General features: G+C 32.4%; 1 protein-coding gene across 2 annotated transcripts in view; it reads right to left on the bottom strand.

The window, feature by feature from the left end:
• Positions 1-3244: 3244 nt before the first annotated feature.
• The window catches only part of MTX2 (metaxin 2), a 64170-nt gene continuing 45074 nt past the window's right edge, over positions 3245-22340 (bottom strand). The window contains exons 4-10 of one of the 2 annotated variants that reach the window (XM_040643558.1): positions 20524-20596; positions 17083-17159; positions 15722-15814; positions 15177-15215; positions 14658-14783; positions 13506-13582; positions 3245-3703 (exon numbers count right to left, since the gene is read on the bottom strand). In XM_040643558.1, the coding sequence (XP_040499492.1) occupies positions 3520-3703; positions 13506-13582; positions 14658-14783; positions 15177-15215; positions 15722-15814; positions 17083-17159; positions 20524-20596 (669 nt within the window). In that variant the 3' untranslated portion in view covers positions 3245-3519. Of the gene's footprint in view, positions 3704-13505; positions 13583-14657; positions 14784-15176; positions 15216-15721; positions 15815-17082; positions 17160-18591; positions 18739-20523; positions 20597-22340 lie in introns of those variants that run through there. The other variant, XM_040643561.1, reaches the window with a different exon arrangement.

Here is a 22340-nt window from a genome sequence, read left to right on the forward strand (position 1 = left end):
AAGTTAAAATTTTAAGTTTAAAATCTTCCAACAAAGAAATCTCTAGGCCTAGACACCTGCATTGGTAAATACCAAACATTTAAGAAAGAAATAATACCAACGTAAACTCTTCTAAGAGGAAGGAATACTTCCTGACCCATTTAATGAGGCCAGCATTAACCTGACACCAAAGCCAAGGCATTACAAGATAACTGGAGACCAACATTTCTCATGAATATAGACACAAAAAAATCCTTAACAAAATCTAGGAAATCACATCCTATGGGATTTATCCCAGGAAACTAAAGCCAATTCAACATTTGAAAATCAATTAATTTAACTCTTCCTTTCCACACACTAAAGAAAAAAAATATGATCATCTCAATGGGTACAGAAAAGACCTTTGATAAAATATACCATTCATTCATGATTTAAACATACATACACAAAATCTGTACAAACTAGAAACAGAAAAGAACTTTCTCAACCTAATAAAGGACATCCAAAAAAGCCTATAATCACACTTAATAGTGGACTGAATAATTCCTCCCTAAGATCATGAATAAGGCAAAGACGTCCATTCTCATTACTCCTGTTCAGCACTGTACTAGAAGTCCTAGTCAGTGCTGTAGACGAAACAAATAAAGAAAACAATACAAGCAAAAGGCATATGGATTAGAAAGAATTAAATAAAACCATTCCTATTCACAGAACACAGGATTGTCAAAGTAGAAAATCCCGAAGAATCTACTACAGTTTTATCACAAATTCAATTACTGTAATTTGACAAAAACATAAGGAAACAAACAAAAACCCCCAAAGCTGTAATCTAACCCCAACTCTTAGGAACTTAAAAACAGATTAGAAAAATATTTATATTAGTCTAGATATAAACAATCTTTTCAATATTTCCTTTTAAGACTCAATAAAATATATAAATTAGCTCATAAGAAACAACTGGTTATAATACTTGAAAACAATGTTAAGTTCAAAAAAGTTATTTTTACTTTAGAATACAGTATCTTGAAATATCTCAATGTACAGCTACATTTTACTCAACCTCATTAAATGACAATCATACAAAACAGTAAGAAAAATACTACTATCTGTTCATCAAGAAAGTATCAAGATGGGGGCACGTGGGTGGCTCAGTCTGTTAAGCGGCTGCCTTCATGGGCTCAAGTCATGGCCCAGGACCCTGGGATCAGACCATGTCAGGCTCCTGCTCAGTGGGGAGTCTGCTTCTCCCTCTCCCTCTGCTCCTGCTCTGCTCTAAGTAAATAAATAAAATCTTAAAAAAAAAAAAAGTATCAAGATGTATTAAGTGATTCTCTCAGATTGACATTTTATATTACTACTTTTCCTGGATTGGGGCTCCTAAAGAATTAATACAATGTCTACTTGTCCAATAGTCAAGTCAATTAAAAAGTAACAAGTTGGACTTCTAAAGGGTTTCATAGAGGAAATATTAAACCAAATAATGTACATCATTCAGAAGTCATCAAATGACACTGTAGACTGTATCCATCTTGAGACTTTCTCACTACTCATGATTTAAATTTTAATTTAAATAAAGGATCATGCTAGTTATTCTCAAATTCAGTACACCCATTAAGTATCTTGGCAGTAAAACAACATTTAACTTTTTAGACAGCAAACTAGCTTTTCAGTGATCATTTTTAGCTACTATGAATTGGTTCTGTGGGCCCAAATTTAAAAGATAAAAGGAGGTAACTGAATCACCATAATGGGATAATCAAGGTTTCTACTTTCTGATGCATTGTTTTGATGTTGATTCACTCAACACTCGAGAAAAACAAGGCCTCCCAGAGTGATCCACAGATCAAGTAAGTCTTAAGGAAGAGTAAATAACTCAACTTGGAATAAATAACCATAGTCTCCCAATGTTCCTCATTTTAAAATAAGAACACAGTCAGTAGTAAAGATAAAAATACCACAACTATTTTGATGGAATATCTTAATATCAAAAAACTCAAAGAAAAAAGTCTAGATTTTATTTACTGAAGTACAAATGGTTTTGGTTCAATTAAATGAATGTTACGATAAAAACAAATATACAAAAACATATACCAAAATAAAAAAAAAAACACCATCATAAAAATTTTGCAAAAACACAGGTAACTTGGGATTTTTTATTTTAATAATACGCATTACAAAACTAACTAGTTTAGGAAAGCTATAAATAGCACCATAGTCCAAAGAGAGTACCCAAAGTTTATGTGGGATTTAGACTAAGGAGAACCTAATATATCCCTTACATGGTATAAATCTATAATCTTAACAAAAAAAAATAAAGTGTAATGTTCACTAAAAGCCAAACAGATGCCAGACTGCCTGTGTTTGAATTCCAACTCTGTGACCTTGGGGAGGCATTATGCTTTCTACCATTCTCTCCTCTGTAAACTGGGAATAATATCCTTCATAGTGTTTTAGTAAGGATTAAATGAGGTAAAAATGCCTGGTATTACATAAAAAGAACACATAAAAGTACCATTATTCTAGGGGCGCCTGGGGGGCACAGCGGTTAAGCGTCTGCCTTCGGCTCAGGGCGTGATCCCGGCTTTCTGGGATCGAGCCCCACATCAGGCTCCTCCGCTATGAGCCTGCTTCTTCCTCTCCCACGCCCCCTGCTTGTGTTCCCTCTCTCGCTGGCTGTCTCTATCTCTGTCGAATAAATAAAATCTTAAAAAAAAAAAAAAAAAAGTACCATTATTCTAGATATTTTCAAAAAATGACATGATTTTCACATCTCTTTACAGCATCCTTGGTTTTATACAAAATATTAATAATTTGAAACGGGACAAAACCTATAATCCTTAGTGCTTATATACAAATTCCTGTTGATACCACTGTGAAAACTGTACTCTCTTCCCCGTAAGAGGAATAAAATACTATTAAAATATTCTTGACTCAAGAAAATAAGGTCCCTGAAACTATCCCTTTACCAAATATAAAAATATAGCTGCTCTGATGAAATGTTTACAAATTCAATTAGGTTTAGATATGAAGAATGCTCTTAAATGGTAATCTGCTCCAGGATTTAATTGCTTTGCAATTATTTACATTTTCTAAGTGCATACTTGTTAAGAACATTTTTCCCATGCCCAGGTTCACCATGTATGTATTAAAGTCATCTTAAAAGTATGGAACACAAATTACTTGCCTTAGAAAAGACAGTTTATTCCATGTACAAAAAAGCTCAGAGTAGCTTTCAGAAAGATCAAGGAAGTAAATACACCAGCCATACAGTTCTTTGAGCTTTATTTTTATATGCATACATTTCAAGAAAACAAAAATTTCAAGATATTGAGTACAACATATCAAATGAAATCATTCAGAATTATTTTAATTAACAGTATAAAGTACATGTATAGGATGTATTATATAATTTATTCTGAGGTTTCAAAAAGCAGTGTTTTTGGTTTTAAAATTCTGATACCATTATTTACTTTAACTTTCAAGTAACGTATTTCAAGTTAAATTTTTTTAAAAAATAATGACTAAATTAAGACATTATCTCTAAGATGATCTGATAGATGAGCTGCCTTTACCACGATCTTCAAAATAGTGCTGTTCAATTCTTCTACAGAAAGCAAGGAGGTTGCTATAGTTTTTCACCTTCTCAGAAAGTTCATCATTGGTCAACTGTGTGGTAAGAATGGTATACAAATGGCCAAATACCAGTGCATCTAGTTCAGTAGGCCTAAAACAAAAGTAGAAATGAAAGTAACATGAATAGCATTTAATTTGTATGGCAGAATATACACTACTTTTTTAAACATTTTATTCATCTATTTAAAAGAAAAAGTCACATAAGAGATTAAGTCCTACCTCAACTTGATAGAATTTATTTTGTTTTCACTTGGAGCTTCTGTTTTAAGATATGAAAAAAAAAACCTTTTAAATTATAATTTGCTAGTTGTGTAACTTGCTTTTTAAAGTAATAATGTGTTAAAATAATATTGGTGCAACTGATCATATTCATTTTACTCATTCATTTATCCACTAAATGAATACAGCAGGTCTCCAATGTGCCAGGAACTGTGCTAGATGATAGAGATGTAATAACACGAAAGACATTCTAAGACATGGACCCAGAACATAAATTACAACACAGTTTAGTAAGTGTTTTAAAAAAAGCATAAACAAAATGGTATCAAAGCACAGAGGATTTCACTGTGGTGCTGGGACATGACACCTGATTACCCAATCATATGATTTAATTTTAACTTTACCACTTTTAAAATAATTTAGCTTTTTTTTTTTTAAAGATTCGTTTATTTATTTTGAGACCGGGGGTTGGAGGGTGGGCAAATGGAGAGGAGAGAATCTCAAGCACACTGCCCGATAAGCTCAGAGCCCCATGTGGAGCTCAGTCTCAGGACCCATGAGATCATGACCTGAGCTGAAATCAAGAGTTGGACCCTTAACGAACTGAGCCACCCAGAAGCCCCAATAATTTAGCTTTCAGAAGGAGAAATAAAGATGTCTTCAACAAAAATTTTCTAGAGCTTTTTTCCCTTTAATTATGTATTAGTAACAAAAAACTGAAATTTATCTACCTTACTACTAATGGTCTATAGATGAAGCATCACCAAACTACATTATATTAAAATAATTGCCAATAGTTTTAAAATATTACTGAAGGGAAAAAATATCACCATAATTATGAACTAATTATTGCTGTCAGTCCCATAGTGATAAAGTTTTGAAAAATATGTGTTAGCCTACCTAAATGTGAAAGTACGTTTCAGTAATCCGGTTTGGAAGCATAGATTCGGGGGTCCATCAGATCTATGTCTGAATCCTAACTCTGCCACTTACTTACTAGCTATGTGGTCTTGATCACTGATGATGAATGACCTCATGCTGTTGCATGGTTTTAAATACCTCTTTGTGCCACTAATTCCCCCATATTTATCTCCAATCCCAGTCCCTCCCCTAAAGTCAAGAATCATAAATTTGAATGCCTACATACCGTCTCTACTTGAATGCTGATTAAGCATCTCAAACTTGCTCATCCCATATTCCCAAAATAAAAGGCACCATTATCCACTCAGCCAAAAATCTCACGTTTACTCTTCAGTCTTCGCTTTCTCTTACCCTCTCATTTACATCAGCAAGTGTTGTGAGACAGGACCGCCAAATATGTCCTGATTACTACTTTCCATTATCATCTACTCTGAGCCACCATCATCTCGCACCGAGACCACTAGAATAGCCTCCTAACATGCCTTCCTGCTTCTATTTATTGTCCACATAGTAGCCAGAGTGATTTTTTTACAATGTCACCTGACCATACCACTCCAAGCATAAACTATTCTAATGAATATCCATTCCACTTACACTAAAATGTCAAGCTCCTTACCTGAAGCATAGAAAGCCTAGATGACCTGGCCCCCGCTTTTCCCTTCAGTCTCATCTCATACCACTGTCAACACACAACCAATACTGGCCTTGCCTCCTCCATTTGAACATAACAAACTCAAGCCAAGCTTAGGGCCTTGATCCAATTATTCCTGCTGCCTGGCACACTCTTCCCTTGACTTCACATTGCTGGCTCCTTCTGGTTTTTCAGAACAAGGCTTAAATGTCACATCTGAATACCCAAACTAAAGTGGACATGCAGTCACTTACTACCATGTGATCTTATTTGAATTCTCCAAGTAGCACTTAATATTATCTAATATTTGCTGTTAATTGTCTGTCTCCCTCTACCAAGATCTTCTCTAGTTTCCTGCTATGTCCCCAATACTTAGAACAATGCCTAAGACAAAGTAGTGTCCTTAATAAATGTTTTGAGTGAATCAACAAAAAGGTGATGCATTTCTCATGCCACACTATACCTGTGTCTACTTAACTGTTTCCCCTCATTATACTCTAAGCTCTTTAGAGGTGACACTACATACATCTTTTATATCCCCACTTCTTAGAAAAGGATGAAAGGAACTGAATTGGCATTTGCTGAATGCAAACAGAGAGAAAGCATCCTGCCTGAGGTATGTAGGATATTTAAGTTTTCAATAGTAGTTACTCACATTCTTTCAAAGCCTTCCCCTTTTTTTGACACATTCGTGATGAATTATTAATCAAAGTCAGATGTGCAGTCAATGGTCATGTTTAAGAGGGTAGCCAACAGGATAGTTTAAAAAAATCACAAGTGTCCTTGGACTAAATAGCACCATGAATAATATCATTACAAATGAAGAATCAATAACAAATGATTATGTGAAAAGAACCAGGGATGTAGAAGGTGGATAAATGTAGAGGCACTTTGTGAGAAGTAATACAAACACTAACTCTTCCATATCCCTAAGCATATTTCTTAAAAGGTGTACCTTACCTCACCAATTTAGGATTTATTTTTTTCCTAATTCTTGTGCAGGGTTAACTACTCTTTGCTTCTTGAATTAGATCATTTAAAAAGTGAATTTATTTCCTGATGCAACGTCCAGTGATAATAGATGGACATCCTTTATCAATAAATGGAAGATCTGAAGGAGTTCAAGTATAAGTGTATATTCAAACTACGGTGGTCTAGAAGTAACTCTAAAGTGATCAAAATGTTACTTGCTGCAAACACACATCCATGTAACTCAAAAGGTGCTGAATTATATGGGTAATGAGCATATAGCAATTGATCTCACATTACATAAAGACAGCAACTTGGTGGCAAGTTACTTTAGAACACCTCACAGGAAGTAGAATACAATATACTAAATCAAATGAAACACACATACATAATTTCTAATGCATATTTTTTGCAATCCTTACAAATTTCAGCAATTACTTATATTAATTTATATATATATATATATATATGACATATATAAATAACCAATTTCTTCTTTTTAAAAAGTACACTTGTGGTAGTGGTTCCACAACTGCATACCGTTACTAAAACTTAGAGCTATAAACATAAAAGTGTCAATTTTACCATATGTAAATACCATAATAAACCTGATTTTTTAAAAAAAGCAATAAACTCAGAAAAATATTTGCAATTCATTTGAGACAAGAACAACAAAAAAAACACACTTTGCCCAATATTTGTACTGAATTGTTTAATCAAGCCAAGATCTTGATGAACATCCAGTTTTAATTACCTTTCCTGTACCATATAAAGGGAGAACAACATTTCCACCCTTAAGCTTACTAAGTAGTGGTCTGTAATTTGAATACCGATAGCGACTCTCCTCCTAAGACTTTTAACATCTTTCATATATATATTACATCTATCTTTATAGACCTTTCATAGAAAAATATTCCAGGATCATAAATATATTTTTAAGATCCTAAGAAATGTGTTGCCTTATCTTGCATTATCATTCTTTCCACATATCCACTGGTTATTACTATTCTTTTCTTCCCTAGTTTTACTGAGAAATAATTGACATGCATCATTGTATAAGTTTAAGGTATACAAGCATGGTGGTGTGATTTACATATATTATGAAATGATATACCAAAAGGTCCAGCTAATATATCCATTGGTTATCTACTATTCTTTCATTTGAATATCAAAATAAAAATACTGTAAAATGTGAATGTTTTCCTAATCTTTCCCATTTAGAATTTTTCTATACTCAATTTTGCTTTCTTTATTATGATTGCATATTTCTTTCTTTCTGATACCTTTTATAGTCAGTATAGTTTCAAAAACATTACTTTTGTCTCAGTGTTCAGTAATTTTTCTTTCCCTTACACTATTACCTTGCCATGTCTTCATACTACTAGGAGTAATCTACATATTCCCTCTTTATATACCAACCATTGATCTTAGGACTGTCATTCAAGTTTGTAAATCAAGCCCCTTGCCATCAACCTTTTTTATATTTTGCCTTTGAAATTTTGAGCAATTTCCCCTTAATTTCTCAAGTGGTGATGTTTAAAATTATTATTATTAAAGTTTCATTGACATGCAATGTTAGATTAGCTTCAGATGTAGAACATATTGATTCAACAATTCTATACATTACTCAATGCTCACCACAATAACTACAGAAACCATACATTACAATATTATTGACTATATTCCCTATGCTCTACTTTTCATTTCCATGACTCATAACTAGAAGTTTGCACCTCTTAATCACCTTTATCTATTTTGCTTATCCCTCCTACCCACCTCCCTTCTAGTAACTGCCAGTTTGTTTTATTTGTCTATTTTTTTAATTTGTTCATTTGTTTTGTTTTTTAGATTCCAAATGTAAGTAAAATCATATGGTCTTTCTTTGTCTGACTTATTTCATTTGGCATAATACCTTCTAGGTCAATTCATGTTGTTGCAAATGGCAAGATCTCATTCCTTATGATTAATATTCCATATTATATGCACATATATTATAGAGAATTATATATTTCATATATGTGTGCGCCCGTTTCTGTGTGTGTGTGTATACTTTATCCATTCACCTATTGATAGACACTTGGCTTGCTTCTATTTCTTGGCTATTATAAATAATGCTTCGATAAACATAGGGGTGCATATATTTTTTTCAAATTAGTGTTTTCATTTTCTTTGGGAAAATACCTGGTAGTAAAATTACTGTATCATATTTCTATTTTTAATTTTTTGAGGAAACTCCATACTGTTTTCCACAGTGGCTGTACCAATTTACATTCCCACCAGTATTGCACAATTTCTCTATCCTCACCAACTTTTTATTTATTGATAATAGCCATTCTGACTGGTGAAGTGATATCTCATTCTAGTTTTGATTTGCATCTCCCTGATGATTAGTGATGTGGAGCATCTCTCCATGTGTCTGTTGGCCAGCTGTGTGTCTTTGGAAAAGTATCTATTCAGGTCCTCTGCCCATTTTTAATCAGAATGGTTTTCTGATGTTGAGCTGTAGGAGTTCTTCATATACTTTCTATATTGGCCCCTTATCAGATGTATCATTTGCAAATATCTTCTTCCATTCAGTAGGTTGCCTTTTTATTTTGTTGTAGTTCCAAGTATATTTTTGCTTTTGTTTCCCTTGCCTGAGGAGACATACCCATAAATATGTTGCTAAGACTGATGTCTAAAGCATTCCTGCCTATGTTTTTTTTTTAGGTTTATGGTTTCAGATCTCACATTCAGGTCTTTAATCCATTTTGAATATATAGAAATCCATTTTGAATATATAGAAAGGTGATGAGAAAGGGGTCCAGTTTCATTCTTGTATATGTGGCTGTCCAGTTTACCCAACACCATTTATTGAAAAGACTATCCTTTTCTCCATTGTATAATTTTTGCCTCCTTTGTCATAGATTTATTGACCATGTATGAGTTTATTTCTGGACTTTCTATCCTGTTCCATTGATCTATGTATCTGATTTGGTACCAATACCATACTGTTTTGATGATTATAGATTAGTAGTATATCTTGAAACCTGGGATTATGATACTTCCAGCTTTGTTCTTCTTTCTCAAGATTGCTTTGGCTATTCGAGGTTTTTTTGTGGTTCCATACATACTTTGGATATATTTGTTCTAGTTCTGTGAGAAGTGTCATTGGTGTTTTGATAGGGATTGCATTCAATCTGTAGATTACTTTGAGTAGTATGGACATTTTAACAGTATTAATTCTTCAAATTCATGAGCATGCTATATCTTTCCATTCGTGTCATACTAAATTTCTTTCATCAATGTCTTATAGTTTTCATAGTATAGGTCTTTCACTTCTCTGGTTAAATTTATTCCCTGGTATTTTTATTCTTTTTGATGCAATTGTAAATGAGATTGTTTTCTTAATCTCTCTGTTCGTCTGTTAGTGCATAGAAATGCAACAGATTTCTATATATTAATTTTGTATCCTACAACTTTACTGAATTAACTTATGAGCTCTAATAGTTTTCTGACGGAGTCTTTAGGATTTTCTACATACAGAATCATGTCATCTGCAAATAGTGAGTTTTACTTCTTCCTTAACAATCTGGATGCCGAATTAATTCTTTAATTAATGCCTTTAATTCTTACCTGATTGCTGTGGTTAAGACTTTCAGTACTATGTTGAATAAAAGTGGTAGGAATGGATATTCTTGCCTCGTTCCTACTTTTAAAGGAAAAACTTCTAGTTTTTCACCACTGAATATGTTAAATGGATTTTTCCTATATGGCATTTATTATGTTGAGGTATGTTCCCTCTATGCCCACTTTGTGGAGAGATGTCATATTTTGTTAAATGCCTTTTCTGAATCTATTGAGATGATCATATGGTTTTTATCCTTCCTCATTAATGTGATATATCATACTGATTGATTTGAGAACAGTGAACCACCCTTGCATCCATGGAATAAATTCCACTTAATCTCGGGGTGCCTGGGCAGTTCAGTCGGTCAAACGTCCACTCTTGATTTTCAGCTCAGGTCATGATCTTGGGTAGAGAGATCAAGCCCCAAGTTAGCTCCACACTCAGCAGGGAGTCTGCTTGAGATTTTCTCTCTCCCTCTCCTTTTGCCCCTCCCCCTGCTCACATGTGCACACGCTCTCTCTAAAACAAATCTTTAGAAAAATAAAGTAAATCCCACTTAATCTTGGTGAATGATTCTTTTAATATACTACTGAATTCAGTTTGCTAATATTTTGTTGAGTATTTTTGCATCGATGCTCATCACAGGTACTAGCCTAGTCGTCTTTTTTTGTAGTACCTTTGCCTGGTTTTGGCCTTATAGAATGAATTTGGAAGTTTTCCTTCCTCTTCTGTATTTTGGAACAGCTTAAAAAGAATAGGTATTAACTCTTCTTTAAATGTCTGGTAGAATTCACCTGTGAAACCGTCTGGTCTTAGACTTTTGTTTGTTGGGAGTGTTCTGACTACTGATTCAATTTCTCAACTGGTAATTTCTTTATTAAATAAACCTCAGTAAAATCCAATTCTTCCCTGAAATTTTTCATCTTAAGATTCCCATGTATAATTTTTGCAGCATTTCTTCAATACCATTTCCCATCAGTATATGAGGGTAATTTTACCATTTAATAGTTTATATAGAACTCCTTCTTTTTCAAATGTAACTCCTCTTCCAATTTCCCAATTAAAGCTACTTTTAACCAACTCTTACTGATCCTCTGCTGACAGGTAGGTTTTGTTTAGAAAACATACAGACCTGCAAGGAGCTCATAAATCCTTTATAACGGTATAATTCATTCTATCCTGACTACACGTAGGGGAAAAAAGGTAACATAAAAATAACACCTTAAGAAAAGTTTTACTTTTTCATTCCAAGTCCATGCTCACCATATGAAAAAGAACAAATGACCTAGTAGCCTTTGGATAGGTGTCTTTAACAGATATCACGTTAGTAAGACAGCTTGTATACAACAGGAAATACAGATTTTGTCTTAGTTGCATTTCAGAAATATGACTTAAATATTTAAAAGCTACCAACCAACACTAGATATTATAAAAGATAACAAAGGCCACCAGAGTTAGTATCTATCTCGTGTTATTTCTAATTTCTTTCAATTTCACTTTCCTAAATTTTTCTTTCCACCATTTATCTTCTTTGTCCTCTTTTACCAATTCCTATTCTTGCTGCAGGATCTCTCTCACCTACCCATTCCCCTTCTCCCATCAAGTAAAACTACTGAGTTTCTTTCATGAATCCTTTCAACATCCCCAGGAGGTTTGCTAGGAGAAAAATTTATTCTATTTTAGAGGGTGAGGGGAGGGTACACAAGGAAATAAAGTAACCTGCCAACGTCTGGTATACACTAGAGCCAAGAACAGTATTCAGGGCCACTGACCTGAAATTCAATATTACATTATCTAGACTTAAGCCAGTGCTCTATTCACTAAACTACAGTAACTCACAAAGTAATGATTCCTGACAGATAAGAGTGAAAAAAATTTTATCACATCGAAGTGAAAATACAAATGACTTTTTCCTAATTACAGTCTACTACTAATTAGACAATGGGGTAAAACTAAAATTAAAAATGAAATCTAAAAAAAATGAAATATATTTTTTAATCATTAGGGGAAAATGTTTATGTAAGTCTCATACAAGGTATAATTATTTCAGAAACCTACATCTTAACATCCATTAAACAGTTCCTCCATAGCAAATCTTTGGTTTTGTGCTTTTTCTAAATTTTGAGTTTTTCATGATGAGCTTAAATATAATTGTACCCTTATAAAAAAAATATGTTTTGATATTTCCACTAAATCACATGCTGAATGATATCTGGTTATGAATGAAGTCTTTGACACCGAGTTTAAATGAGGAAAAGAAGTCAGATATATTCTCCTGACCTCCCAAGAAGACAGCATACATAACAAAACTAACTCCTAACACATAATGATGCACTTCAAACAATAAAACACACCTCTTCTGGCCTTTTCAAGACCTAAGAATTCCTATATCAGCAAGAAAAGGAACTACGTGGTACCAATATGTAGATACATTTCTTCTGTGTGTTAGAGACTAAAAAAATAGACTCTGCATAGCGAACATCACTAGAAATAGGAACATAACTGGAGAAGCTTTACCTACCAGGATTTCCTGGTTTGAATTCTATGACCTTTGTGCTACAGAGATCAAAAGACCCCAAATTTCAGTTATATGTAGTATACATTAATATAACAAATACTTCCAAGCTATCATCATTGTTATTTTTGCTACTAGTATTAGCATCTCCATCAAAAGATATATGATATGGCTACAGAAGATGAATGCCTATAAAGATATAATAATAGCAAACACACCTTTTAAAAAATTATCAATCTAAAAAGCAAAAATTTTTATTACAGAGCCAAGAAAAGCCTAGAATTTCTAAGTAAAACATTAAGATTAAAATGCTAATTTAAGCCCATCTTAAACTGGATCACAGGATGATTCTAATACATTAAAACTGTTAACTTTTTTTAAAAAGGGGGAAATTCATTCTTTGCCTATGTTAGATATTCTTTTCCAGGTTACAAAATAATTCTGTCTTAATGAAACATGTATTCAATTTAGATATCTGTACATATATAATCTATAATCTATACCCTTCATATTAATTTCTGTGAGTACAAATATTTTCATTAACTTTTAAAAGATAAGTTTATAATAGTGCTTGTCCATCCAACCAAATTTTTAATTGTTTAGTTTTATTCATTTTTCTGGTCCCCAGGGTATCACCCTGTATGAACTAGTATGGTTATACTTCATGTTTTAACAGTATTTTGCGAATGTAGAATTTTGTTAAGATGATGCAGTTCCATACTAGCACCACCAACTACCTCTAGTAGTACCTCTATCACATCATAAAATAATGACTGGTTTACATGTCTGCCCTTAAGACAAAGTTTTAATTTTAGAACTGCATTTTAGAAATGTTAGTATCCCAGAGTCTAGAGCTGTGCCTGATAACCAAGAAGTACGACGTAAATGTTTAATGAGGGCGAAAATGAAAAATAAAACAAAATCTTTTCACAAGTATTTCTTGATAAAACAATTCCTCTATGGTAAAATAAGCTTGTAACCTAACAATACAGAAAAGAAACCAACTAAAAATAGATAAAATTTCTTACTGCTTATTGAAGAAATATGGTTGTGTTCCCAGTCTTTGAGAAAGCGCTTGACAGCACTGGTCTACATCTTCTAAGACCTAACATAGGCAACAGATCCAAAGGAAAATATTTAAGTTAGCAAAACAATAAAACGTGTCTAAAACTTAATTTGTATCACAGTTTATAACAAAACTGTAAATTGAGGTAACCTTTTATCATATATTTAAATCAGACTATAGAACACATATAGGACATAAGTAATACTTCCTATATAATAGGAAGAAAATTTGAGAGCAACTTCCTTTAAACAGAAGTACATTTAAAAGTTACTTATGACGATTACTATTAAGAAAGTTTCAAAACTCCACGCCCTACAAAAATGTTTTCCTGAATCCGTAGATTCAAATGACTTTACATGTATAAAAAAAATCTGCTTCATAAAGATGACACTGCTGACCCACCACAAGTAAAAGCATTTGAGTTGTTTTCCCAGTAGTGGAGATGGATTTTTTTATTCAATCCCTTTTCATTTACCCAATCCCCCATGTGGCCAATGGCACACATCAGTAAACTGGCTGGCTAGGACTACGAGTACCTTGGAAAAGAGACATTATTAGTTTAATGACTGAATTAGTTCAATCTCATGACCTTGAAAAGCTATGTATTTTTTAAATTTTGCTATTTCAGTAAATTTAAGACCAAAGAAAAATAGATATATTAAGAGTTGTATTTAACAGGGTTTTTTTAAAGCCCTAATGCTGCAGATCTATATTTATTGAAATAAAAAAGACGTCCACAATGTATTGGTGAATGGAAAAAAATTAGATTACAGAGTGCCAGGTACAATATGATCCCATTTAAGGAAAATGTTATTCAGAGACATCTAGAAGAATGTTCTCCAAACAGTTAGCAGTGAAAAATTCTAGGTGGTAGGATTTCAAGCAATTTCTATTTCCTTTTTCAAATTTTCTGTATTATATAGTTTGTTTTACAATAAGCACGTGTGATTTTTATAAAAAACCACTTCATGTCAGAAAAAAATAAAAGCAAATGTTTTCTTAATATTTTTATTATGTTGAGATTTTTAAAGACTATCAATACAAAAAAAAACGAATTCTTAACGCATTAAAGTTGAAGAGAATTTCAACTTCAATCTGAATTATCTGAATTCACCTGGTCCAGAGTCTTGTTACCCCATCCAATAGCTTTCATCTTACGTTTGACTTCCCACTGTTTCTGATAGGCCAAAATATGATTCAGAGGCCAAGGGTAGGGAGATCCATATCTGGCATGAGTGATCTAGAGCAGAAAGATTTTGTGACAAACATGATTCTTTCTAAAAACAAAGCCTGTTTTTACAAACAGAATTCTTAGGAAAATATATTTTCAGAACACAAGTACAGCAATCTAAAAAAAAAAAAAAAATACATAGCTTGCAATCTAAAAAATTAAAATTTCAAGCCATTCCCTTTAAAAATATATAAACTTTTATGTACTTTGCAACCAGTTATATCAAACAATGACACATAGCTTCCCTAAAATGTATGTGCAAGCAAAATTAAAGTAAGTGAAAAACTATATCACTAATGGTATAAACCACAATGTTTCATTTATGAGCAGGGACTTACGATTCTGAGCAAAAGTGTTTTCTCATTAAATTTTAATTAAGATAAATGCTGCAGAACCACTCACCTCCCCTACTGTAGTTTCATCACACCACTGAAGATACAACTAGGAACAAAAGAACAGTCACTAAAACTTTAGAATACCAAAGAGAAAATGGATAAAGAAAATTATTTCTTGCCATGGTAATTTTTTATAAGCCAACTTTATAAAAGTCACATATATGAGAGTTTTCCCTCCTCTGACTAATGTTGTTATACAGCACTATTAAATTTAATTAATGGTAATACTTAATAAAAGTATTTCTTATTCACACAGTAGTACATCTCTAAATACCATTAAAGTATTTTACAGATATTATTTAAGTAAACCTCCCAAGGCCAAAGTCAAATAATGAGTGGGTAAGAATCACTCCTTTTTACAAATAGAAAAACTAGATCTGAAAACGTTAGACAACTTGTTCAAACATAATAACCAAATAATTTTAGTAACCACCCCAGCCAGAATTGCTTGACTATATTCCTATTTCTCAATAACTGTAAAATAACCCATAAGAAAGATGATCTTTTATGAGAGGAAAGTTTCTTTTCAAGGCCTATTATCTTCTATTGTACCTCCGCAGTCAACAGCATATTGTTGACTAATTCCATGTAGGCTTTCATTTCTGCTTTTTGGACTTCATCCAGCCCATCACTAAGAGAATGGCCCTAAAGGGAATTTAAAAAAATTTAAAAGAGCATCATATTAAATGGACAAAAACTTTCAGTTATCTTACTACGAAGTGAATATAAATGTTTTTACTACATCAATGTTTTTACTATAAATGTCTAATAAATTTCTAAAATCTCTCGTAAAATTATGTATGAAAAAATGGTTAATAATCTATCACTACAAAATATTAATTAATATGTATATGCCATTTTAAAATGTATCTTTCAATGGACAGAATTCCATTATCAATTATTTCACAAAAGAAGAAAACAGAATGGTCAGTAAACCTTGTTTTTTTTAAGAGACTAACCTTATTAGTAATAAAATAAATGCCAAAAGATTGACATGTGTTGCTTATAAAGTGGTCAAAGGTGGAAATAAATGTTAGTAAATGTATAGGGAAATAGACACTAATTTTAAAATTCTAATATACTATAATAATGAGTAGATACATAAACTGGTGTAACCCTTTAGTTCAATCCAGCCATCTGTGGCGAGATTTTAAAAATGCATACCCTTTAATATTGCAGTATCACTCTTAGGAATTTATCCTGAGGAGATAATCTGACAAGTGTACTAAGGTGTCTGTAGAACAATATTTATCTTAACACTCAGTAAGAGCCAAAAACTGACAACTATTGGCATGTCCACCAATAAAGGCTTAAGTAAAAAAAATTATAATACATCCATATAATAAAATACTATATAACAACTTGAAAGGATGATATATTTCTATAGTCATTAACATGGAAGAATTCCCAAACATACTGATGATTTTAAAAGGCAGGCTGCAAAATAGCACAAAACAGTATGATCTATATTTTCTGTATATGCAAGGAGAAAAGTCTGGAAGGATGTTCCCCAAAATGTTAATGGGGGTTGTCTTTTATAACTATTAAAACCTAAACCGAATTCAAATGTATATATTAATACACTCAACTTCTAAATATATCCTATATCTCCCTTCTCAAAGGTTAACCTGACATTTTATAACAACATAAGTTTTCATTTATGACCAAAACTCTCGTAAGTGTAAGTTAGAAAATTATCTACCATTTTGTAAAGATCAAATTACATCTTTTGCCATTGATTTACATTGTGGGGAAAAAAACCTTACACTTCAGAAATATTTCTCCACTAGTTTATATTGGCATTTTATAAAACCAGGTTAAAATCAGTATTAATGTTAAGACACACTAAAGAATGATGAATGACTTATTTAAGACTAACTGTGATCAAATGTATTTAATATCTTTTTTATTACCTTGGCTTTAACGAATTGGACAATTGGACCAAGTTCTGATACTACTTGATTTCCTACATGAATAAAAGGTACTTTACCTGTGGAGGGGGGAAAAAATGTAATTAATACAAAAACAGAATGTGTTTTATTAATATACTCATTTCATAACCCTATAACTTTTGAAAATTATAATTCAATGTGTACATTAAATTCTATAAACTTTAAAACAAAGATTACTGACTGATTTTAAAAGAAAAAGGAGATTCATTTCTAGAGTTCTCACTTGTATATAATAACTGATCACAATATTCCCTTTTCAGAACACTAACAAATCGCTATATAATATAGCAGTAAATACTAATTATTGAAATTACATGAACCAAGGCAGAACACTGGTTCATAAACACTGACAGATTTGAAAGAAATGTAATGGAACTTTCTCTTAAGAGTACAATGAATCAATCTATATTTTAAACTACATTTAAGAATATGACCTCTTTTTTACATCTACTTTTAAATCTCAGATACCCATTAAATTCAATATTTTAAGCACATAATGGTACAATAAATGTCTTGGGCTCAAAAAAAATCAGGAATTAAGAGAATTAGCAATCTTTGAAGATACGCTAGTTTATGAATTATAATACAAAGTATGTTCCCAGACACACTTGGGGGGAAAAAAGTAAGTAGTATGCTTATAAAAACTGGCTTCTCTAAATAAATGTCACATTAAAAAAGTAGTATTTTATTTTTATAAATACTAATAGTTGATGAAATTATCCCAGAGATGATAACAAAATAGTCTCCAAATAGCAATATTTCACCCCAAAAGCTAGAGGATGAAACTTGTTATCAGACCTAGTTCAAAAAGAGTTCACACTAACAACAGGGTTCTTCATGGTCCTTTTCAACAGATTCACTCCTCTCTGTCTCACCCAGCCCAAGGTTAATGGATGAGGTGCCTAACACCAACAAAAGCTTCATCTACATCCATAGGATAACACGCATTACAAAAGGCAGGCAGGCCTTCAGGGAAACAACAACTCAATAGATATATTTAGAAGACATTTCCATGTTACCAATATAAAAACACTGAATTCCACATTCCTTTCTTCCACTGCTTTATAAATCTTGCAAAAAACAAAAGAATTTATCTGGGTATTAGGTCATACTGTTTTTTATCTTGAGATAAAATCTTTGTAAATACTCTAATGCTAGAAATAGTACAGGTCCTCTGAGATAAAATGATCTGAGAATGAAAACTATGTGTGGATAAATGCCTAGACTGAAGGCTATTTTCAGGTTGTAACATTTTGAAAGGAAAGTATATTTCTCATTTTCAATATCCAGTTTGGCATTCTTGGAAGGAGTTCATATTTTCTTTTTTAAAAAATACTTTCAGTATTGTAGATTCTGAAGCAGGAAAGCAGTGTGGGTAGTCAACTTGAGTACTCATGTATCCTTAAATATAAAGAAAAATGTAAAAATCAAGGCAACAAATTAGAAGTAAATAATGTTTTTGTCACTCGCCTGACTTAAAGTGGAGCCAATGTGATATCCTTATTATTGCAGGTATCAAGCAAAAGCATGGTGAGACATTTATTCTCTGGCACCAATCAAAAATCATTTAAAAATAACAAACTGAGGGCCCTCTTTCTTATTTTAGACAGAATAATCATTTTTAGAACTTAAAGGAAGCAAGAAGAAAGCAAGCAAGTTTGTGTATTCAGAAAACATTAGAAATAAAAAGAGCCCCAAATACAATCTAATCCAACCACCACATATTACAGATGAAGTCACTAAAGCTCAAAAAAGAGAAGTGAAATCTCCCAAGGAAACTGTCAATATGTGACAAGGTCACAGAAGTAGAAACTTCCTAACTCTTAGCCAAGAGTGACTTGATTTCCGACTACTCCACAATATTCTCTGCTGTAAAAATATACAACAAGATCAAGCAAACAAAACATTTCCCTGACACCCCAAATCATACGATAAAAGAGAATAATACTAGAGTTATGATGAAATTTAAATAAATGCCTTAATAGAAAGTGCCATTTTCATCTACCTACAAGAGACTCCTCCTACGAATGTACGTATGTATGTGTGTGTGTGTGTGTGTGTGTGTGTCCTATAGCCTCTATTATCTGTCTTTCATAGAGTCTATAAGAAGATATCTACCTGGGTGGTACTTACTATAGTCATTTGAGGAAACAGGTGGGGGTGAACTCTATAGCTTATCTTCATTTGCCAAAGATATCAACTTTAGTATTAGATTATTAACTTTTTTATATGTATAGCTACACTCTTTTTGTATGACTACATAAAGGAAAAAGATGGACAGAACCCAATATAACTCATCTCATCAAAATTCAGAAAGCTTATAAAACCCACATTCAAAATTAACAGAAAATGAGTCAATTAATGGCCTTCAACAACCTAAAATATGTCTATGTTTACAAGTCTAAAATTCTTTCATGGAGATGTTTTCAAATGTATATTCATAAATCTGTAAGTGTAGATGTATTAGTGTAGAATTTTCAGTGTGTATGAAGGTTGTCTTCACAGCTTTTGACAATTATTACCACCTTTAAGAACCTAAGATAAAAAGAAAAAAAATGTTTTACACAAATCATTTCTAAGTTATCTTCAGAGTGAGGAGATAAATGTCTCCCTTAAAAGCAATGTAACGCATTTATCCCAATCATTTATACTCAATGGATTTACCCATAAAGGAGTGATTCTGTGTTATTATTACACCAGCAGAACCATAATTATAATCCATACCAATTCTAGTTAACATTTATTTATCAGCTTTGTGGCGCTCTATTTTTATATTAAAAATTATCTGAACCGTATTTATTTAAAACTTTACCTTAATCTACTAATACATAACACACAGAAAAAGCAATACTGATTATAAAAAATAGAAGAAAGGCTAAAATCTTAGTAAGTATCTTATAATTTGTTGAAATAAAAATTTTTAAAAAAAGAAATAATTAGAAACCAAAAGCATTCAAAGATGAACTTAACATCTTTGACAAGTAAATTTAATTATTCCACAATCTCTCTTCTTCCCTCTGTATAATAGGAGAACATAGTTTAGAGAAATGTGTTTAATAATGAATGGATTCATTAATATCAAAATTTGTTTTCTGAAGTGGAAATGGTCCTATGTAAATAAGCCTGGGGATATCTGAGATTATGTATTTTCTTAATATTTACTACTTTAAAAATTTTCTGTAACTTTCCAGTAACCAACTATGACCATAGAACTGAAATGGATAGCCATGTCCACCCAAAGACTATCAAGTTTACAACTGTTACTTTACAAAACCATGGGAAAATTCTTCAAAGGGTATACAAACAAACAAAAATAGGCCTTTTAAAATTGTAGATACAAACTGGACTATCACTATAATTTTGTCAACATAGAATATTAACAGAGAATTTTTAAAAACTTACCAGATGGAGACATATATTCTGCATTTGCCCTACAAACCACTTTGATAGGCAGATTACACATTTGCAAAAAGGCCTGAAATTCAAGAGAAGTATAGTTAGCCTAGTGAAAGTACATATATATATATATATTTGAACACAACCTTTTATTTATTTATTTTCTAAACTTACGTAATAGCTCATATAGTAACACTTCACTGGAAAAGAATGAAACAATTTAAAGTGAAAGATCTGTATTCCAAACAAAGATCTGATTTTCAGTACTAAAAAAAATCAATATAACTTAGACACCAGTAAACGTATGACACTTAAAGCATTTATACACTCTGCAGAAAACAAAAGTCAATTATCTACACTTATTTTACCACATTTTTTTGTGTAAGCCAATGTACTATACATTGGTTTAATTTTCTTTAATGATGACTAAAGTCCAAATTTTATGAGGTATTGCTTAATTCTACTACTCTTTAGAGGATCTTCACCTTTCTTGACTTCGAGAAAAACTCTCAAAATGTTATTCTTCTACTTCCAAGTTCTCTCCTATAATACTCAGTATTCTAACATGTAGCTTTTATGCTCAGTAATTCACTTTTTAAAGACATAAGTTGTTGATTTGCACTTTGTTATAGTAACAAAAATCTCAAAAGCAACTTAAATGTTTAACAGTAAGGAACAACTAAATCATTTATGGTGAATCCAAATCATGGAATGTTATGCAATCCCTTTTAAAAACCCTGAAGGCCAATGGGCCTTACAGTCTGGGCCACTGCTAGAAGTTTCTTTAAAAGGAAGGGCTATGGCCTCTCCTCCTCTTTTTTTCCTTCCTGCTCACTAGACAATGAAAAGGATGACTATAGCCACAGCAGTCAAACTGAACCATGAGACAGAAGCTGAGAGCTGAGGATGGCAGACCAACAAGAGTAAAGAAGCCTGGTTCCTCAAGAATCATGGAGTCACCGAACCTGGATCACCTGGACTTATAAGAAGAAATCAACTTCTATCTTTTTAAGTCTCTGCTATTTTGGGTTTTCTGTAACTCATCGTCAAACTGAATTCTAACTAACTCACCAACAATTACTGTTTCTAGCTTTAAACACCACCTCAACCAACCAAAAGTTGATTCTTCTGTGTCTAAGTGTACACTGTCCTCTAGACACTATAACCTGTGCGCCCAGATTATAACAATGATAGTGAACTACTTACTTGACTGACCCACAAGTATAGACTAGGATCAAAATCACGTGGAAGGCTTATTAAAACACAGAATCCTAGGAATGAAAGAATTAGAGACAAGAAGTATCAGCAGTTCTTTCAAGAAGAACGGATAAGAAAAAGAAGAAGGAAGGGATTAGAAGGGTCTTCCTTCTATTACATATGTATCTGTACCCGATGATGAAGAAAGGTTGAACTTGTTAAAACATAAACAGAAAAGAAAAAAACACAGCGGAAGCACACTGAAATGACAAAAAACAGGTAGAATCACAGGCATACAAGATCCATGAGAAGGTAAAAAGGGACTAAGAGCATAGGTACAGGTATCTGGTCTTCTGTCAGGAAACAGGACACTTTTCCAAATAACGCAAGAGGTGGGTGCAGTCAGTAATAACTGCGAGCTGATAAGCAAGACGGACAAGAAAATGAGAGAATGTTCACATTCTATGAAATGGGAGAAGAAATCATCTTCTGAGAATGAAGGAATAAAAGGGGATTGAGGCCTTCAGAGAAGAACAAAAAGAATCTGAAAGAACTACTTAATATTATCTTCTCAAATGTCTGAATAATATTCTCTTGTTAGTTAACAATTATACGATTATAAAAAT

The sequence above is a fragment of the Ursus maritimus genome, unplaced genomic scaffold (genome assembly GCF_017311325.1).
Source record: "Ursus maritimus isolate PB19 unplaced genomic scaffold, ASM1731132v1 scaffold_1, whole genome shotgun sequence".
In the NCBI taxonomy this organism is placed as follows: Eukaryota; Metazoa; Chordata; class Mammalia; order Carnivora; family Ursidae; genus Ursus; species Ursus maritimus.